This window comes from Talpa occidentalis, unplaced genomic scaffold (genome assembly GCF_014898055.3).
Source record: "Talpa occidentalis isolate TD23 unplaced genomic scaffold, MPIMG_talOcc4v2.1 talOcc4.8, whole genome shotgun sequence".
In the NCBI taxonomy this organism is placed as follows: domain Eukaryota; kingdom Metazoa; phylum Chordata; class Mammalia; order Eulipotyphla; family Talpidae; genus Talpa; species Talpa occidentalis.
The window spans coordinates 70,790,639-70,810,592 of record NW_023605194.1 but is presented as its reverse complement, the minus strand read 5'-3'; the positions used below and the strand labels follow the sequence as shown (position 1 = coordinate 70,810,592).

Here is a 19,954-nt window from a genome sequence, read left to right as displayed (position 1 = left end):
GGGGGCAGGGGCGGGGGCTCCTCAGGCCATGATGGACGGTGGCCGTGGTCCCTGGATGTGAGCAGCTGCCCTTTGGGTGTACTTTGGGCAGGCGCCATCTCTCCTGACCCAGCTCGCCTGGCGTGGCAGCTGTGCCCCTCGCTCTCTGGATGTCTGGTCTCCTGTTTTTCTGGGGAGCCAGCCTGGGGTCTGGGCAGCCTCTGCTCTCCACCCTCAGGAAGCCTCCCGCCACTGGCCCAGTGCCCTCCTGGGCCTCCCGTCTGGGCTCCAGGTGTGGCACTGGCAGTGACCTCCATGTGATCAGCGGCTGGTCTTGGTGTCCCCGGCAGAGCACATCTTGGTCCCCACATGATGTGCTTGTGGTGGCCACCACCTTGGGCTCCAGCTGATGGACGTCACATCCTTAGAGAACAGGGCGAGGCCACTTGGTCTGCATTGCTTCCGCCAGGCCCTGTGCATCAGAACTGAGGCCTGGTTGGGTCCCCGGTGACATGGCTATGCCTGGCCTTGGGATGCTGCCTCTGTTTCCCTGGACGGCTGGGCTTTTGCTGTGGTTCTTTTCACACCAGGAATGGCCGGCACAGATGCATGGTTCGGATGGTGGGTCCCAGACCCACACCACGGCCGGGGCAGGCAAGCTCTGGGATGGGCAAGCTCAGCCTCATAGGCCACTGCACTGCCCCTCCGGGCCCACTCTTGGAGACGGGTTCTGGCTGAGAGTCCCAAAAAGACCCTGTTTCCTGCATGGACACGGCCCTTTCCCCAGGACAGAGGGAGAACCAGGCCCGGGCCTCAGTCGTTGCCTGCTTGCCTTTTGCCAGTTCACCCTTCCGTCTCCCCGTCTTTGCCAGTCCCGTTTCTCCTCCCCCCCTCCCTCTTATGTCCAGACTGCCGCAGCTGCCATTGCCCTCCAGGGCCGTGCTGGCCTTTCCACGCGTGTGCTGCTGAGGACTGGGGTGCGGTGCTGCTGAGTGTGGGCCGCTCCCTGAGACCAGGTTGGAACCATGATGAGCTTGCAGCTCCTGGAAGGAGACAGGCGCAGGGCTCCGAGCAATGTTCCTGAGCAAGGCTATGGGAACCAACGCCCCCAGATAATCAGCATCTGGCTTGGAGACATAGCCTCAGATTTCAGATTCTGCAGCCAACTTGCTGGTTTCCTGGAAGAAATGATCTTGGATTTAAGGAGAAAGGTCGAGGGATCTTAGGACGAGAACTGAGTGGAGCGTGGGGATGCAGTTGGGGGCAGCATGAGCAGAGGTGAAACCTCCCTGAAGCAGGTAAACCAGTGACCAGCAGGCAGGGCAGCTTCCTCACACCCAGACATGCTTTGAGGGCTCAAGAACCCTGAGTCCTCGCCACATCACCGCCAAATACATTCATGGAGCCCTGACTTGCATAGGAAGTGGTGATAACAAACAGGCAAACAAACCCCGCAGAAGCAGAGGCCAGAGCCAGTGCCTCGCATGGTTCCAACCCAAGGTTCCGTTGGTGGACGCAGCCTGAGAGGGGCAGCCTGAGAGGGCACTGGCCGCTCCTGCTGGGGGTCTCTTTGACACACCTGACAAGTGGGCATTTGTGTCCTGCTGGAGCAGCATCCTGGGGGCAGAACCAGGATGTCTAGGACCTGCCAGACACGTGGCCCAGGTGGCCACAGGCAGGAGCACGTGAGGGCTATGTCTGTCCTCAGCTCAGTGGCATCTACATCTGGCCGCCTGGAGGGCACCCTGGTCTCTGCTCGTGGCCAGACTTGATCATCATAGGGGTCCAGGGTCGCTGTTTGCCATGTGTAAGTGACCGGTGACTGAGGACCACATGGAAGCAGCCATGCAGCTGGGGTGTGACTGGCGACGGTGGGTGTGCATTGTCTGGGAGCCCTGGAGGCCCAGAAAGTCTCACCATCTGTTTTGAAAGCCCAGGAAGCCTTCCTACGGGATTTTGAGAGTAGCACCCACTTCTTGAGCTTTTATTTAAAAGTGGAACCCCCATAAGTTAGTCACGTCGTGGTGCAGGACCAGAGTTCTGCCAAGCTTGGGTGCCCCTGGGAGCCACTGCCTGAGAGCTGCCAGGCGCCCGCTGGGTTTGATCTTGGTCTCCATAGCATGACAAAGTGCAAGCCCTGCTGCCCCTGCTGAGTGTGAAAATGCACATTCCCACCGTGGAGCCTAGTGAGACTCGGTGTTTGCTCACACGCAGGTCTGTCCTCAGGAAGCAGGTCCTCAGGAATTAGGTCCTCAGGAGAGCCGCCCCAGCAACACTCAGCCAGCAAGAGGACATAACATGTACATGCCTGCACATACTTGCACACACCTGCACATCTGCACCCACACACACGCCTGCACACCTGCACATACCTGCACACATCTGCACGCCTGTACCCACACACATGCCTGCACACTTATACCCAAGCACCCGCCTGCACACATCTGCATGCCTGCACCCACACACACCTGCACATGTGTACACACCAGCATGCACATGCCTATACGCATTTATACACCTGTACACAAATGCCTGCACACGCGCGTGCATGGGCTCAAAGGCCTGCCTGCCTGCAGCGCAGCCTGTGAGCCACGAGTCCCACATCCCAGGGCCTGTCCCACACTGGCTGGCTCGGTCACTTGCCCCACGTGGCAGTAGCTGGCAGAGGCGGCCCTGAGCTCTTCTGAGCAGATGCAGGGTCTGGGTGAGCTGAGGCTGGTCTTGTCCCTGCCAGCATCCTCCCCACCCGCCGCTGCTGCGTGCGAGTCAGGCCGTGTGCTGCTTTGGGTCCTGGGCTGTTTTGGCGCGTCCCTGGGTCACTGGCAAGTGTTCACACGTGATGCCCCACCAAGCTGCTCTGCGTCTCCGCTTCTGAGTGATGGGTGAGCTCAGCGTCGCCTGCATCTTGCTCCCCCCACGTCATGAGGGTCCCCACGCTGCTGTCACCTTCTCGTGCTGTGTGGGGTCTTGCTGGGGAGCCCGCAGTCTGCTGACAAGGGGGCGGCCCCGCACCCCGGGCATGTGGGCCCTGGGTACTAGCACTGAGAGCAGGGCATGGCCGGTGACGTGGCCCCATGTAGCACTCACCCCAGAGCAGCAGGCAGCAACTCCCAGGCCCCCGGGGTGCGAGGCTGGTGGGGGACCATGGTGTCGGGGAGCACGCATGACGTCAGGCCACCTGTGTCTCCAGCAGAGCTGCTCTAGCTCCTCGGATGGTGGGGATCCCAGTGGGTCCAAGTCCACTTGTGCCAGGGTGTCCCTGCCACAGGCCCCCACAGAAGTGCTTGTCATGCAGGCCACCACCAGCCCTCCGAGGCCTCTTGTGCTTGTGGTCAGCGGGGTCTGGCAGAAGGAGACTAGATACAGAGCCCCGGGCTTTGGCCCTTCCTGCCCTGAAGCCCGTTGTGCCTGGGGGCTGCGGTGGCTGAGCTCTCACCTGCAGCACTGGGGCTGCCTGGTCTGCTCCCCACAGGCTGGTCCCTTGTGCAGGCCTCAGCCCTACCTTCCACCTCTGGTCTGCTCCGAGCCCTGGGACTCTTGCTCCCTGACCCCAGTCCTGTCCTCACGGGGGGTTGGCCACCACCACCAGATGCCTCCCACATTGGCAGCTGGCCATGTATTCGTGGGTAGATGGGCAGCCGTGTGGCCTGCAGGTGTGGACACAGGAGGGGGGCTGGCTGAGGCCACAGGCTGGCACCTGGGGTCTGGCGGACGTGCCCACGGCAGTAGCTGAGTCAAGCGACTCCAGCCTTTGAAAGCCTCTCCCAGCACGGTGACTCAATGACTTGCTCAGATTCCAACATCCTGCGTGGTTAACTTGCATGTGAAATAACTCAATCGGCAGGGTGGAGGTGACTGCCAGCCAGCTCCGTGTGTAGTCCTGGCTGAGCCAGGCCTCAAGGGCCATGGGGGCGCCCAGCGGGCTTTCGGGCATTGGCTCAACCCCAGCGTGTGACTGTTTGCAGGCCACCCTGCGCCAGGTCCCAGTACCCCCAGAACCCCCTCTCCCCTCTGTGTCCCCAAGCCCTGGGGTGCAGAGTCCCATTCCGGAATCAGCCCTGTGTGATAAAGAGGGCTCAGGAATTAGCGGGGTCACCAGGCCCCCAGAGCAGCCGGGAGAGGGACCCGAGGGCTCAGACTGAGGCCCAACGCTGGCCTCTCAGATGGGACGGCAGGTGCCCTGGAGCCAGGCCTCATCTGTCTTGGCCCAAGCCCACACCACAGCCTTTTCAGGTGCTTTGAGCCGCCTGCCTGGCTCATGCTGGCCCAGCGGTGGCTGCCAGCACCCCAGCTGGTCTCTGGGAGTGGCCCGTGGGACTTGGCATGGCTGACCCTATTGGCTTGAGGTCCAGCCACCCTCATCCTTGTTCCTTGCCCCTGGACGAGGAGGGAGGCCGGGACCCAGAGCTGTGAGCCCTGACCCTCCTGGACCCCCAGACCCTCCCGAGCCTCCCCTGGACCCTCCTATGCCCCCGGATCCTCCTGGGTCCCCCAGGTCCCCTGGGCCCTCCTTGAAGTGGCCTCTGAGTGAGCAGCCATGTGCCCAGAGCCGGCCAGCCTCATTCAGCACAAGGGCTCCTTTCCTCAGGGTGACCGTGCAGCCCCTCACATCAGCCCACCATGAGCCCTGGTTGCCGTGGGCCCAGAGGGTGGTGGCAGGGTGTGTGGCAGGCCCCCTCGGGGCTGACAGGCTCAGAAAGATGTTGCTCCAGTATTCACAGAAGGACATCTACCTCCCCTCCCTCAGGGCTGGTGTGCAGGGGACATGGACACGTGGAGCCTGCAGTGTGCCTGCCCCTCCCGATGGCCCTTGGGAGCCCAGACATGGTGACCCCGGGGCCAGTGCTTCCTGGGGGCCAGGCCAAGGGCTCCCCAACCTCACTGTCAGGTTGGGGGAGACCCCACAGGCCTCCATCAAGCCACACCCTGACCAGGGCTCTGCTGACGGTGAGCAGGGCAGTGCCTGAGCACAGGGGCCCCCTGCGAGCTCCTCTCAGCCCTGTAGGGTGCTTCTCTGTCAGGGGCCTTTTGAGAGAGCCCCTAGGGGGCTCAGGCACTGCATCAGCACTGGTAACAGGCCCCTGGGGCTTGGCTGCCTTAGAGAACGGAGCAGCCAGAGGCCTAGAGGATGGTGTGGGCAGCAAACAGGCTGGGGGTGGGAGGACAAAACCCTCTGGTAGGGGCGTCATTGGCTCTTCCCAGGGAGCCACCTGCTCTTGCTCCCGGAGCCTTGTGCTGAATTGGACACTCGGAGCCCCTGCTCAGGTGCCATGGGACACACCTACCCCCTCCGGCCCTGCACATGGTCAGGCACAGCCCCACCGTCCCCATTGCAGCAGGAGGCGTCCCCATGTCCATGGCTGCTGGGCGGCAGGGGCCTCTTCCAGGGTGAGTCTGCAGTCGAGTGAGGCCAAACAGTGTACTGCTGTTGTGGCGCCCCCACCCCGACCCTGCAACAGGGCCGAGAGGACCAAGGCGAGGGCAGACAACCCAGTGGTGAGGACCGAGGCTAGGGCAGACCCGGTGGTGACTTGACTCCCTACAGTGGGGACTTAGGGCTCATGAAGGGTGCCGGAAGTCACAGCCCACGCGGAGAGTCTCAGCTGTCTCTGTTGGCCCTGGCCCTGCCCGGCGGCCAGGGAAGGAGGGCCGACTTTTGGGCTGCTGCTGGCGGAGAGGAGTCTCTGCTGTGGCCCAACCATCCACGCTTGCCCGGCCATTCCAGCACCTGCCCTGGTGCAGATGGGGCTCGGCACCCCAGCATCAGGGACCATCAGGGACCCCAGGACCCATCTGTGCCAGGCGAGCTGTTGGTGTCTGCCTGGTCACATGCTTCCTATGGCCCACAGCGGGGGTCTGACTCACTGGCATCCTGTCCCATGGGTCCCCAGGCTGCCCGGCATCAACACTCCTCATGAAGCCAGGACGACTGGCCCGCAGGACAGCACCTGCAGGGCCTTTGCCCCAAAGCACCCCTGAGCCCACGGGGACAGGTATTGGTGGGTCCTGACACCAGTGTCTGAGCCACAGAGGTGAGGGGTCCCAGGCCACCAGGCAGGATGCTTGAAGGCTTGAGAAAGCACCTTGGGCTGACAGAGCCCCTGAACTCCATGGTGCCCACACCTCCGCTTGGGAGCACCTTGGAAACAGGGTCTTGCTGATGGAGCAAGGGAAAGTCCGAGAGCAGAAGTCACCCTGTCCCTAGGAGAGGACATGCAGGCATAGGGAGGAGCCCAGAGGGGTGGGGCAGAAGCTGGAGCCTGTGGCTGGACCAGCCCAGACCACCCTGGGCCTCCAGAGAGACCGTGACTTCAGACTTTGTGCCAATAGTGCCATGGGGGATCCAATTCTGTTGCTTGAGCCCTCAGTTTGTGGTCACTTATTGGAGAGCCACAGGGACTGGTGTGGTGCTGGGTAGCAGACTGGTATGGTGCTGGGTAGCAGACAGGAGGTGGGGGGCAGTCCTAGGGGGTGGCAGAGGGGAGAGGAGAGAATGCCCCTGGCTGCTCTTCCTAAGAGGTCACTAACCCCATTCCGGGGGCCCCACCCCCACAGCTTTATCTCAGCCACCTCCAAATTCCATTCTCTCTGGGGCTGGGGCTGAGCATGACTTTCTGGGAGGGACCCTGTAGAGCCCACACACCCTGCAGAGGAACCCCAGCTGCCCTCTCCCTTCTAGCACCCGTTTCACATTGTGACCTTGATGAAGGTCACACTGCCAGAATCTGGAGCCTGCAGCGTGTCTGCTAGCAACACAGGTGGTGACATGCTGCAGAGAAGGGGCTCCCCAGCCCCTGGGGACAACCCTGCCCCCCCCGGGCACTGGTCCTCGGCAGCCTGTGATGGTCACATACACGTGCTGCCTGGGTCTCCTTTGTCCCTCTGGGTCTGACACACAGCCCAGGTTGGGGCTGTGCCCGCACTGTCCAGCACTCAGGACGCGGTGCAAGAAGTGGGAGTTCCAGGCTGGACCGAGAGGTGGGGGTACTAGGCTGGAGCAGAAGCACCTCTGGCACGGGTCTGGAACCTTCCACAGCACCTGGCCTCCTGCAGACCCCAGGAAATGTTTGAGCAGGTGAGAGGTACAGAAGGCACAAAGATCATTAAGCATCGGATGTTCAGCAGAGAGCGCAGGTAGTTAAGGAAGCAGACGAGAGTGTCCAGGCCAGCGGGTGCAGGCGCGTCCGGGGCGCTGGAGCTAGGACAGACAGTGCGTCCCGAGTGGCTGTGCCCACGGACTGCTGCTGCAGGCAGCTTCAGAGGGGGCTCAGGGGCTGTCCTCTGGGCACCGGCTGCCCCATCCTGTCCATGTGTCCCTGAGGGCGCCCTGTCTCTAATAAGACTGGTGCTCCTACTGGAGACGCTCCTCTGAGCATGGAACCACCCGCAGAGTCTGGGAGGGCCTGTCCATGAGTGTACAGGCCCTGTGCCCCTCAGCGGCTGCCTCAACAGCAAGGTCTGGCACCCCAGACGGTCCCGTTTGCACTTCTAATCCTCTCTGCTCTCTGTTGTCCCTGCAGGCTGGCCATGGGTGACCCTGTCCATCCTGGGGCTCCTGTACTGCTATGCCCATGTGGGCATTGCCTGGGGACAGACGTATTCCGTGGACTGACATGGTGTGTGCTTCCGACCCCAGAGCAGGCTGGCCCTGACCTGCCCCCGATAGCCTGCGAGACTCCGCTGTCTGCCTGTTACCCATGGACGGCATCTCCCTCCAGAACTGGCCGCAGAGGCCCACTGAAACTCCACCCAGAGTCTTGGAACTTTGGAGACTTCCACCCTAGCTCTGCCACCTCCTAAGTTAACCAGGGTCCTGGGCAGAAGCGCATCCTACCCAGCTGCACAGGGGTGTCTGTGGGCCAGAGCTGGTCCTGGAACCTTCAGCTTCTTTCTTCCCGTCCCAGAGTTAACAATCGGGTGTCTCTACATTCAGCCAGATGCCCTAACGGGCACCACCCTGCACCAGTGCCACTGCTGAGACTCTGGGTGGGTGGGAGTGCCCCGCCTGCCCCCGTGGTGCTCCCCGAAGACAGCACTGGGGCTTGAGCATCGCACTTCAAGCCCAATGCAGGAGGCGGCCTCGCCTGTGCTGCCGTGTCCGGTGGTGGAGCAGGGAGTCGGCGCCCAGAAGCCGGGCCTGGCACTGGGGCTGCTTGTTCCACAGCATGGCAGAGCCGGCCCTTGGCTGATGGCTGCCGCCCAGTCAAGACACAAAGCTCAGGAAGAGGCCTGTGGGCATTAGGCGGGCCCTGGGCACCAAGGCCTGTAGCTCCCTCCTCCCCACGCCCCACCCAGGAAGCGGCGGCTCCCAAGCTTTGCTTCACAGCAGGTGGAGCCTCTATGTCACCTGCAGCTTGGACCCTTGTGGAGCTGCTGAGGGTAGTCGAGTGTTGCTTGGATCCTCTGAGGATGGTGCTTAAACCTCAACACCCTCACATAAACCCTCACCCTCACCCTCTGTTAGTGTGGACGGAGGCCGCCAGGCCAAGTGGTAGATAATTTGGGATGTGTCTGGCTTTGGGGTTTTTTTTTTTTTGAAGGGACAGAGGTTGAGTGAAGTAGTTTAAAAACTGGGAGGAACTTAGACCAGCTCAAGGCCGCGCATGACCAGTTCTGGCCTGTCCGGCTGGCATGGACCTGCCGCCCCGTCTGTTCCTGGCTGGCGCCCTAGTGTTGGCTGAGGTCACTCTCCTAGCACAAGGCCAGTCACTAGGCTGACCTCAGTCTTGCCCCTGGCCTCTGCTGGAAGGGGTGGACACGCGGGCGGGCAGTGGGCAGTAGTGGCGTCGGCAGCTGGCTGAGCAGGATTTGGAGACGGGGAGGCGACTCTCAGTGCTGGGGCATTTTGGTGGGGGGACGGAGGCTGGCCAGCCGTGCTTGGGTGGACTCAGGGCTGTGTCAGAAAAGGGACAGCAAAGCCCTGACCACTGCAGTGTCACTGTCCAGAGTACAGGCTTCCCCCAGCCTCAGTGTCAAGGAGCCGCCGTGTCCACCAGCCACGCATCCTGCACTGGGTCAGTGATGTCCGTGTCTGCTATGGCATCTGCGGTCAGCCAGTGAGGTGGGGGCCAGCGGGAGTCAAGCTCCCTCACACTTGGCCTCCTGCTGTTGTCCATTGTGATGTGGATGTGGCCACTGTCTCCGGTAGCAGACAGCCTTGGGGCAGGGTTCCTCTGAGCAGGCCCTGCCCAGAGCCTGACCCATCACTGCAGGCACGAGCCTGGCCGGCGAGGGCTGGACACCCTGAGGCCACTCCCAGCCCAGGGTCCTCTGATGCCCCAGTCCCGGGGCTCTGAACCTGACCTTGGGCCGTGCGAAGGACATGCAGGGCTGGTCATTTTCACTAATTCTTAGGGTCATGCAAGAAGTTGAACTGGTATTTTGTTCCTTAGGCTAATTTGAAGTGAGGCAAAAAACCTATTTTTACTCAGTCTACAGACCTAGAACCACGCCAGCCACTTGCAGCTACAGGGCCTGTCAGCAGGCATTGCTCAGCTCGGGGACCGAGGTCACTCACTGCGCTGTCCACTGCTGCAGAAATAGCCATCCCCGACGGCTGTTTCCAGCCAGTGTCTGGCACAGAGCCAGGCGGGGCCCTGTGGGAGCGGGCAGCTCTGGCTCCCGAGAGCTCAGCCCTGTGTCTGGAAAGGGCTTTCTTCCAACGCCAGGCTGGAACCCATTGAGCACCTAGGACGCAGTGTCCACTCTGCTCTGACCATCGTCAACGTCATACTGGCTGAGAATTCCCCCGTCACTGAAGTCATCTAAAGAGTGGAATGTTTAGTGCCTTTGAAATGCTCTTCTGTCATTTGGAATTTTAAAAAAGTTCACCCTAAATTATTTTCTAAAAGGTAAAGGGGTGGGGGGCAGTGGGTGAGATCGGAGGCCCAACGCAGCCTACACTGGCTTGCAACTCCACGGCCTGTCCCTGGGTTAAGGGCCATGTCAGAAATGTGGCCATGCATTGAGCGCTTGCAGGGAGCCTGTGCAGATGAGAAACCAGCCTCAAAACCACGTGGACGCAGCCGTCCTGGGGTGTGGTGCTGGCAGCCTCCGGCCAGCAGACCCCTCCCGGTAGTGCTGGGACCACCGGTGTGGACTGAGGCAGGGCAGTAAGGCGGTTAGCAATCAGCGGGAGTTTTCCTTCTCAGGCCATGCCAGGGGTGTGGGGCGGTGTCTCAGGGCCTCCATCCAGAATGGTCAAATGTGAAGTCCACTTGTGAGCGGCCGAATCGGTGTCCTGCCTGCCAGGGGCGCGCCACCCCTCTGAGTAGACAGGGTGCTGCGCCCTAGAGCACTGGGAAGGCCCCCGCCCCATCTCTCCCCCTACTCTGCAACCCCACCCCCCACCCCCGGCCCAGCCACGCTGCTTATGGGGCACTTGGGATGGACATCTTGATGTCCATCAAGAATTTCAAGTTCTCCAGTATCAGGGCTTGCCCGGGTCGCACATGTGACCTTGGCAAGGATAGGCAAGCGCGAGTATCCTGTATAAAATAGTTTATTATGTAATAAATAATTTCTTTTTACAAATATCATTTGTGCTTGTTTAAAAATGGCGAGAAGGGAGTGTCGTTGTGGGGCCACCCACTCCGGGTGATGCCCCCAGGCTCTGTGCCCCCCGGGGTCCTGCAGCATCGCGGGCACCCCAGGCAGGGCCGGGAGACAGCCCCACGCCCCGCCCCAGTGTGGGCAGCTGCTCTGCCTTGCCGGGCGCGGTCCCGGCCACGGTGTCTCACACAGGTAGTTCCGTCCTGAAACAAGGTGGAGGCCCTCGCTGGGTGACCCTCACTGAGTGACCGCTCACGTCAGGGACATGGCCCTGGGGGCTGAACAGCGGCAGGGGGGCGCGTGGCTCAGGCTGGGTCCAGCTCTTGCGGTCTCGATGCCGCGTCACGGCAAATGCACATGTACCTTCCAGAGCCAGGGAGGAGCTTCTTTCTCCACAGGGACGGCTGAGAAGTGGTGCCCGGTCAGGGGCTACCCTGGACACTGGGCAGCGAGGCCACCCTCGCGGAGGGCACGGAACTGGTGAAGGTCACAGGAGCAAGCGAGAAGGCAGTGCAAAGGTGGCATGATGGAGGGCGTAGGGGACAGTGCCGGACCCTGCCCACCCCAGGTCAGGAGGGGTCTGGCGGGGACGGGCGGGGCCACCACTCAAGGACCTTAAGGCTAAACATTATTGCAAAGCAATCTGGGCATCAAGTGCACCAGCAACTCATGTCCCATCTGAGCACGCCCCAGGGGTGCGGGTGCCACATGGTGGACATGGAGGGTGAGGCAGCCTCCCCAGGGGTGTGCGCCCCCCACAGGGGGCAGCTGGTCCTGCAGCCCCTCTCCACCTGGGCATCCGGGAGGCGGTGTGGAGGGTGGCTTGCAGCGGGGTTTGGTCAGCGATAGCGCAGAAGCTTGTGATGGAGGACACACCGGCCAGGACCGGGAAGCAGGAACAGGATAGCTGTGCCTTACAGGTATGGGGCATCCAGCCCAGAGCTGCTCCAGCCTGCTGGCTGCTGGCAGCACCACCCTGGGGCACGGGGGTCCTGGGGCTGGCGTGAAAGCCAGAGTCTCAGAAGGTGGCATGGGGTGCTGTGGGGGCCCAATCTGAGAGGGCCGGGGGTGCTGTGGGGACCATAAGGGTGCTGGCCTGAGAGGGTGGGATGGGGTGCTGGGGGGGGTCCCTGGCCTGAGGGCTGCAAGGGTGCTGGGGGGGGCTGCCATCCCACTACAGGAGACCAGGGCTTTTCTCAACCCCACCCCCAGACATCTGCTCTGCACCCTGGTGGGAGGCAGCTGCCAGGCCCTTACCGGTCTCCCCTCCACGGAGAGGGCAGCAGCACCTCCCACCCCCTGGGAATGGGCCTGACCCCCCACCCCGTGACGTTGGCATGAGGCGATGCCAGGGAGCAGTGAGTGTGCCAAAGGCCTGGAGAGCTCAGGGTAGCCCCTGCCAGCACCCCTTCCAAAGAGGTCACTTGGGCAGATCTGTCCTTCTCAGCCTGCCTCTTCTGAGGGCTGTGGGTGACCCCTGCTGACCTCGCCACCATCTGGTGGGGGTTTGGGTGCTCGTGGTTGGCATGGTGGGGGGGGGGTGTCAGGTCACAGGAGAGAAGAGGTTCGGCTCAAAACCCCCTGTGATCTTTAGTGATGAAGGAGACCCCAGGTGAGGTGGGGGGCCCTGTGGCTGCAGGCGCCCACTCTGGCTCCGAAGATCCACCCTGGAGAACATTCTTGAAGCTTGCCACCCTCAACGCAAGCCTCACTCCTCAGCATCTGCCCCTGGTGTGGATGGGGACACGGCCCTAGGGCCCAGGACACTGAGGCTGGATGTTGACTCTGGGGTCCATTCAGCCTCAGACCCCAGGCGGCTCCCGCCTCATCCCAGGAGTGGTGGCCTGCAACCCCGAGTCCTACTGGCTTTCCAGGGCGCGTGGGATTCCTCAGGGGGAGCCTCACTGCCGGCTCTTTGCTGTTAACAGATGTCTGACCTCTCAGCCTTGGCGTCAATTCACCCACCAGCCTCAGGCGAGAAGCCTCAGGGCCCTTGGAAGGGTGGTGCCCACAGCTGAGGCCAGGTCCAGGCCAGGCCATGACCACTGAGCAGGACTGAGGGGGCTTCCAGAGGTGCTCCCACTCTGGCTTGCGCAGGCCCGGCTGCGAGGTCCCTTCAGCACCGAGAGGACCGGCCTGAGGTCCAGAGCCTCTGCACAGCTGGCCCAAGGGCTCGGGTGGGGCTGCCGCAGGCCAGCACAGATACTGAGGTGGGCACTCCCAGCCCTGCCCCCGCCGCCCCTGAACACACCCCTTGGCCAGGCCCTCTTCCCTGTCAGACCAAGGAGGCCTCGGCTCCCGGGCAGCGTGGGTGGGGTGGGTTGGCCGCTGCTCCTGCGACTTTGTGCCACTGTCTAGACACAGCTGGAGGCCCTGCTGCCCTCCACCACCCTCTGGCCCAGAAGGCTAGGCCGCCCCACTGCCTCTCTGCAGTCCTGCTGGCTTCAGGTGGGAGAGGGTGACTTCAGAATGAAGTGGAACGAGGCCCCCGCCCCGCCGGGCACCGCACTGTGGACCAAACGCATACTACCCAGGGTGGCTGTGGGTAGCTGTGTGGCAACACATCTTGGCCGCCACCTGGCTGCCCGTGTCCCTGCCCCGAGGAGGGGCCCAGAGGCGATGCAGCCAGGGCCGCTGGGCGCCACCCAGAGCAGAGCACGGCCCAGGTGCCTCGCAAGCGGCTCGTCAGTGCCGGGAGGGAGCCCGCAGCTACTCCTGGGCCACTGTCCTCGGACAAGGCTCCGCACTCCCGGCCTCCTGCTGCCAGCTCCATGACAGAGCAGCGGCGGCATGGGGTGGGGGGTGTCAGGGAGTGGAGGGGTGGAAGGGGTGGGGGCGGTGGTGGGGAGTGGCGCAGGGTCCTGGCGCAGGCCCCCCCCCCCCGCCCGCCTCCCGGCTGTGGTGCTTTCCTGGGAGTCTCCCACCTTCGCAGTGATCACTGCAGTTAAAAAAACTACAAATGAGGGGAAATGCCCTTTGGCCCCAGGGCGCACCCCCACAAGGCCCACTGGGCACACATGCCCCACCTCCTAGAGCTGCTTCAGCGGGGAGCCCCTCCAAGTCTGCAGGCCGGGTCGGGGGGCCAGGCTGGGGAGCGTCCGGCCAGGCTGGGGTGTCCAGGAAGCTCCTCTGGACCAGCGTGCTCAGCCTGCTCCGAAAAGGTCCCTCTCAGACTCAGGGGACTGGGGCCCCGAGAGCTCATATAGCTCCTGGGGCGACTGGGCGGGCCGCCGGGCAGAGAGCAGCCGCAGCACCTCGGCCAGCTGCCGTTCAATGTGGGCCATGCGGGTGCCCAGGGCCTTCATGTCCTCCTTGAGCTCGTGTCGCACCTCCAGCACGGCGGCCTGCAGTGCCTGCTCGGGGATGGGGCAGAAGGGGCGCCTGGCCTCGGCCAGCACCGGGCTGCGGTCCTGTGGGCTGCGGGCCTCACCCACATTGTCCAGCCGCAGGTCGCTCTTGGTGATGCCACTGTCGCATGAGTCGGTCTTCTTGAGCGTGGCCTCACCGGCTGCCTTGGTCCTCTCGGGCAACGTCTCCATGGACTCAGCCTTGGAGACCTTATTCCAGTCCTCTGCCTTCCCGCAGGCATCCCGAAAGCGGGCCCAGCCCCGGCGCCTGCTGCCATCACCCCCTGCCCTGGGGCCCACACCTTCGCCGCCAGGTGCCTGCAGACGTGCCTGGTCCGCCACCCCTGCGGCAGCCGCTGCCCCCGGGAAGGCCACAGGTGTGGCAGGGCTTTCCCGCACGGTGACCACGCTGGCCTTGAATGGGCCGTGGCCGGATGCTGGGTGTTCAGGGCCAGCACCGCCCTTCTCCACGTCCAGGGCGTCCGGGTCATGGCCCCCCCTCTCAGCAGCGAGCCGGGCCTCCTTCTGCTGCCGGAAACGTTGGAAGAGGCGGCGGACGGGGTGGTCGGGGGGCAGGATGAGGGGGGCCTCGTTCTTGCGCTTCATGCGCTCCTCTTCCTCGCGCTTCACGTCACTGATCTTCCGGAATACGATCTGGGGGGACAGAGGAACATGCGGTCAGCAGGGGCCCACCATCAGGGGGACGTGTGTCCACTGATGACAGGTGGGGGGTGCCCAGCCCCCGAGCCACGTGGATTCAGGCCGGATGGTGCCCACATGTGGGACAAGGTGCGGGCTCTGGGCATGCCCCTCTCAGGGGAGCTGAGCAGAGCCCGAGGCAAGAGGACAGCACTCTGGGGTCCCCAGGTCAGGCACCCCATGTCACAGCAGGGCCTGGCTGTCCTGGGTCTGCTCCAGGCACTTTTCCCTGCGTGTGTCCAGGGTCCAGGCTGCCCCGGCAGGGCAGGGAGCAGACCCAGTTGTGAGCCACCCCATCTCTCAGTGCCTACCCCCTACCCCGTGCTGCAGGTCAGAGCTGTCCTTGGGTTGTGCAGGGAAAGGAAAGGGGCTCATCAGCCCTTCGGCACTGCCAGAGCTGCTCCCACCTGCCCTACCTGCTGTATCCCCGTCCCCACGTCTGCTCATGAGGGCGTCTGTCCTCCTGGAAAGTCTCTCATGTGTCTTCACCGGGTTTTCAGGAGACTGACTGCCTGGTCCCCCAGACGGAGCATGAAGATCCCAGAAGCCTTTTCTAACTAACTTGGGATCCCTAAACTGTGGACGTATATAAACTCACCAAGCTCGTAAGCGCCACATACCACGGCGTGACGCCAACGAAGGAGACATGCGGGGACACTGTAACTCACGTCACGAAGGCTGAGCGGTAGCTGAGGGTGTGAGGAGAAAGTGGCGTTTACGTGGTGGGTGTGTGCCGGGGGCACTTGCACAAATGGAAACTGCTCCAGTTCCCTTTTCCTACCGTGGAGGGAAGGCACGGACACCACCACGCCAACGCCATGCAGAAGGCATGTCCTTGGAGTCCAGCGAGGGGATGTCTCCTCCTGTCCCCTCAGCTGTGAGAGCTACGGGTCTGAGGGCAGTGGCCACTGCTGTGTCCACAGACGGCTGAGCACTGTGTGGGGAGGCCAGGGTCCCCGGGGCATCTGCACCCCCAATTCCAGGTGTCACATCCGTTCCAGGCTGCCCCATGCCTCGTCCGAGCCCTCCGCTCCTTCTCTGGCTGGGAGATGCCCTGGGCCAGTGGGGACAGGGACACATGGGACCAGCTGCAAAGGGACCCCGGCTCAGCCTGCCCAGTATGGCCTCAGCAGAGCCAAGTCCTAGGAAGGTCACTGTCCTGTCCCTTCCTGCCCCCTGGGTCCTTGCTTTGCTCCTCCACTTCTCCCTCCGCCTTTCCCTTCTCCCCTTCCTCTCCCCCTCCTCTCCCCCCTTCCCTTCCTCTCCCCCTCCGCCCTGCACCCTCCTCTTCCCCTTCCCCTTCCTCTCCCTCCTCCCCTTCCTCCTCTTCCTCCTCCCTGCATCCGCCCCCCCACCCTCCTCTTCTCCCATTGAGCACGTCTCTTCTCCTGGTGGCTCTTTCCTCTTCTCCTCGCCACTCCCCGTCCTCTTTCTCTCCCTCTCCCTCCCCCCTCCTCCTCTCCCTCAGCTCCTCTCTCCTCCTTGCTTGTCTCTTCTCTGCCTGTCTCCCCACCCCCTCCTCTAACTTCCCTCACTTCGCCTTCTGGTTCTCTCCATGTTTCTCTCAGTTTCTCTTTTCTCCTCTTCCCTCCTCTCCTACCCCTCCTCTCCCTAGCCTCTTCACTTCTCAGCTTCCCCGCGCCCCGCGGCACTTGCCCTTTCCTTCTCTCTGTCTCTTCCTCCATGTTTCTCCTCCCTGTCCCCCTCCCCCCACTCTCCTCCTGCGCCTGTCCTCACCCCTGCTCTCTCCCCATCATCCCTTCCTCTCCACTCCGCCCACCTCCCCCTCCACTCCCCCTCCACCTCTCCCTTCCCACCCCCTCACCTCTCCCACCACAGTCTCTCTGGTCTCTCCCGCCCCCTCACCTCTCTCACCATGGTCTCGCAGGCTTCTCTCCTGGCACCGCCTCTCGCCCCTCCGGGCCCTCCTGTATGCTCCCGGCCTCTCTTCTCCCTCCTCACCCCTCCGGCCCCCTGTGCTCGCTTCCTCTTTCTCTTCAGGTCCCTCCTCTGCCATCTCCTCTCCTCCACAAGCCCATGACAACTGGGAGTCAGGCCTCTTGGCTGCCCGTGGTGGTCCTCGCAGAGGACAGGGGCCTGCGTGTCACAGCTGGACTCGGGGCCGGGGCTCGGGCAGGCATGTGGCGACGCATCCTGGGCAAGTCCACGTGGCAAGCCCAGCCGGTGCCGACAGGACCCAGGCCAGGTCCTCATCCTCTTGGCCCGCTATGCACACTGTGAGTATGGCTTCCCGGGACCAGAGCCAACACCCCAACCCAAGGCAGACACCCCAGCACCCAGCTTAGGGAGGAACAACAGGTGCAGGTGAGGTGATTGAGAAGACAGATTGGGCGAAGGTTGTTGGCAGGAAACCCGCAATGGGGAGAGTCAGGGCAACTCTGTGGGTGGCTTTCAGCACCGCGGACAGCGCCGGGTGGGCTAGTGTCCACTGCCCGCTCCACCTCTCACTCCACCTCTCACTGTGGGGCGCAGGCGGGTGTGACCTACACACCGCTCAGCCATGCACGGTGTTTTAAACCAGCATTATCACGATACAACGAAGTGCGGTGCCAGCCCCAAGGGCCCCACTCAGCCTCGGGGTTGGGGGGAGTGGGCACAGCAGATGTACTTGCTGTGCTTGTCCCGTGAATACCTGGGGCCAGAAGGTGGCCAGGGAGGCTGAGGCCATGCCCACCTCCACACTGGGGCTTGCCTGACACAGGAGTAAGGGCCAGGGTCGTGATGACGAGTGATGTGGCATCAGCAGAGCACACATCCCTTGTGTTCTAGAGTGAATTCTCTCCACTCCAGAAGAGTCCTGTCGCAGGGGTAGGGGAGAGGTCCCAAGGGGTCTGGGAGGAGAGAAGTGTGTGCTTCGATTCTGCATCCCCACAGGGGGCATGTGGTGTCTCTGGCATGCACACAGGGACAAGGCCCTTGGCTAAGGTCTCACCATCCAGGCAGAATTGGTACAAGGGCACAGGAGCAAGTTGAGACAGTGATACTCTCCAAAACACGTGTAGAGATCCCTGCTGTCAGACACCCAAGACAATACCCTGACCTCTCCCGGGCCCGCAGACCCCCCCACACCCACCCACACCCTGCCCTCCCCACCCCTCCGACTGTCAGATGCCACCAAAAGCAGTGAATGGCCTGAGGCTGGGGAGCCCCACAAGGCAGATGCCCTGAGCACTCTAAAGGTCATGTGGGGGTGGGCCAGAAGATGGGGCCCCCTGAAGGGCCCCCCAAAGAGCAGCTGATGACTGAAGAGGGATGCCCGGGCCACACACGGGGTGGCCCGAGACTCTCGGGGCATTGGCTCAGCAGGCACACCTTAGGCCCAGGTGGCCACAGGTACCCCCGAATGGGCCAGATGAGAATGGGGAGATGGGGGCTCCTGCTTTGCCACTGCCCACCTCCATACCAGCCCCACCCTGACTGCAAGCCAGCTGCCTCCCACGTGACTGCCAACCTCCCTCTGTCTCAACCCCGGTGGTCACCCCATCAGGACAGGGAAGGGCAGCTCAGTCACAACATGCTTCCCAGGCCGTGCCCTTGAGATGCCGGGCCTCAGCCCCCTGAGGATAGTCTGCTCCTCTGGCATCGGTGGCAGAGCAGCGAGGGCGCCAGCCTTCAGCTGAGGGAAGCAAGGGAAGTGGAGAACGCAGCCAAGTCCTTTTCCTTCCCACCTCGAGTTCTTGGATTCTGACAATCTACTTCCTCCATCCTGGGGAAGTGGTGCGGGTCACGGGGTGGCCAAACAAGCTTAAGCTTTGAAGCGTTTCTGATCTGAGACAGAGCAAACCGCACTCGTGGGCTGGGGCTGCTGGAGTGGGGCAGTTTGAGGGAGGGCTGGCCTGAGGCCCACGAGCCGCACCCCTCTCCACACGATGCTCCGCAGCAGCTGGCCCCAAACCCAACATCACGCCACTCACAATTAACTGACAAGGTCCTGTGCTAATGCTCGTGCTTTCCTTGGAGCAAGTGTGATGCCACGGCAGCTCCTGACAGACCCCTGCTCCCCGAGAAGGGCAAGCCATGGCAGGGGCAGAGCCAGGCTCAGTGTGACCCAGGAGGACCTCATGACCAATGGCCAGCCAGGGAGGATGCACGTCACGACGTCCTGGCCACCTGAGGGGCCGGGCAGGGCCTGCCCATGGATCCACTTCCTGCTTGTCCCCACCAAGTGACACCTGGGTGACTTCCCCTCCCCCTCCCCACATTTCACAAGTCAAGCTCAGAGCCCCAGAGTAACCCCAAAGGCCAGCCTTGCTCAGGACTCTGTCCAGGGTGCTGTGGGTGTGATTCTGATGCCCCCAATAGCACCCAAAGACTCTGGCCATGAGCCTCCACCTGCTGTGCTGGCTCCGAGGAGATGGACTCACACAGCAGAGGAGCTGGGCCATGCAGCAGGTCGCAGGGAGGGTCTCCAGCAGGGCTGCTCCTCGGCGGGCCACAGCAGTGGCCCCACTCGCCTGCGGGGACGCTGCGTCTCCACGTCAGAACACTGGTCAGCACAGCCCCTGGGCTGCTCGCGAAATATCCAGAAGGGCCAGGAGCCAAACGGGAGGGCAGAGGGCAAGCTCAAGCCCCTGAGAAATGCACTATCTCCTTCTCCACCTTGCGTTGGTCTCACAGTTAGTCTCCACTCTACTCCTTACCATGTCTGCTCTGATTCACGTGGTCTCCGTCCCCCCAAATTCTGGGTACATGGCAATTCCAGGAAGCAGATTTTGAAGCACAGGCAGTGCCTCCCCAGCATCTCAGCCTTCTCTTCTGCCACATGAGCTGTGTGGTGTGGCATATGGGGGTGTAGTGTGTGTGGGGTGTAAAGTGTGTGTGTGGTGGCATGTGGGGTGTAGTGTGTGTGGTGTGTGTAGCACACATACAGACCTGCACATAGCTGCACATGTCATCCCACATGTGCAGTATCTCCATAAAGTCCCTTCGGACTCTGGGTCGGAATTCCTGATCCTGCTGGCCCCTGCACACCCCACACAGGACCCTCTGAGAGTCTCTGTCAACTAGCCACACTGTTGTCCCCAAAGGGGTCAGGCCAGGCCCACACTGCCCAGTTCACTCCATGGTGCGGCCTGCCCCTTGCTGGACACTGCCATTCCCCTAGCTGACCTCCGGTATCTGACCTGCCCTCTCCAGTATGGGTGGGCCCACAGAGCCACCTCTCTGAAGCCTGAGCCCCACACACCACTCTCTGGTTCAGTGTCCCGGCAACTGCATCTCTGTGAGCGAGAGTCCATGCCCACGTGTCCCCCCCAGACTGAACCCCCACCTCACTTTGTCCTCACCTCCCACACTCCCTCAGGCATCCCATCCGCCAGAGCAGCCTACTTTCTCCCAACACCCCAGAGCCCTCCTGG

At 62.7% G+C, this 19,954-nt stretch overlaps 2 protein-coding genes across 2 annotated transcripts in view; one reads left to right on the top strand and one right to left on the bottom strand.

Annotated features, from left to right (window-relative positions):
* HHAT (hedgehog acyltransferase) overlaps positions 1–10,499 on the top strand; it is a 75,813-nt gene extending 65,314 nt beyond the window's left edge. The window contains exon 12 of the mRNA XM_037497803.2: positions 7,500–10,499. Coding sequence (XP_037353700.1) covers positions 7,500–7,591 — 92 coding nt within the window. The 3' untranslated portion in view covers positions 7,592–10,499. The remainder of the gene's footprint in view (positions 1–7,499) is intronic.
* A 3,174-nt stretch (positions 10,500–13,673) lies between these two features.
* Positions 13,674–19,954, bottom strand: part of KCNH1 (potassium voltage-gated channel subfamily H member 1) — a 144,127-nt gene continuing 137,846 nt past the window's right edge. The window contains exon 11 of the mRNA XM_054690683.1: positions 13,674–14,531. Within this exon, the coding sequence (XP_054546658.1) occupies positions 13,674–14,531 (858 nt within the window). The remainder of the gene's footprint in view (positions 14,532–19,954) is intronic.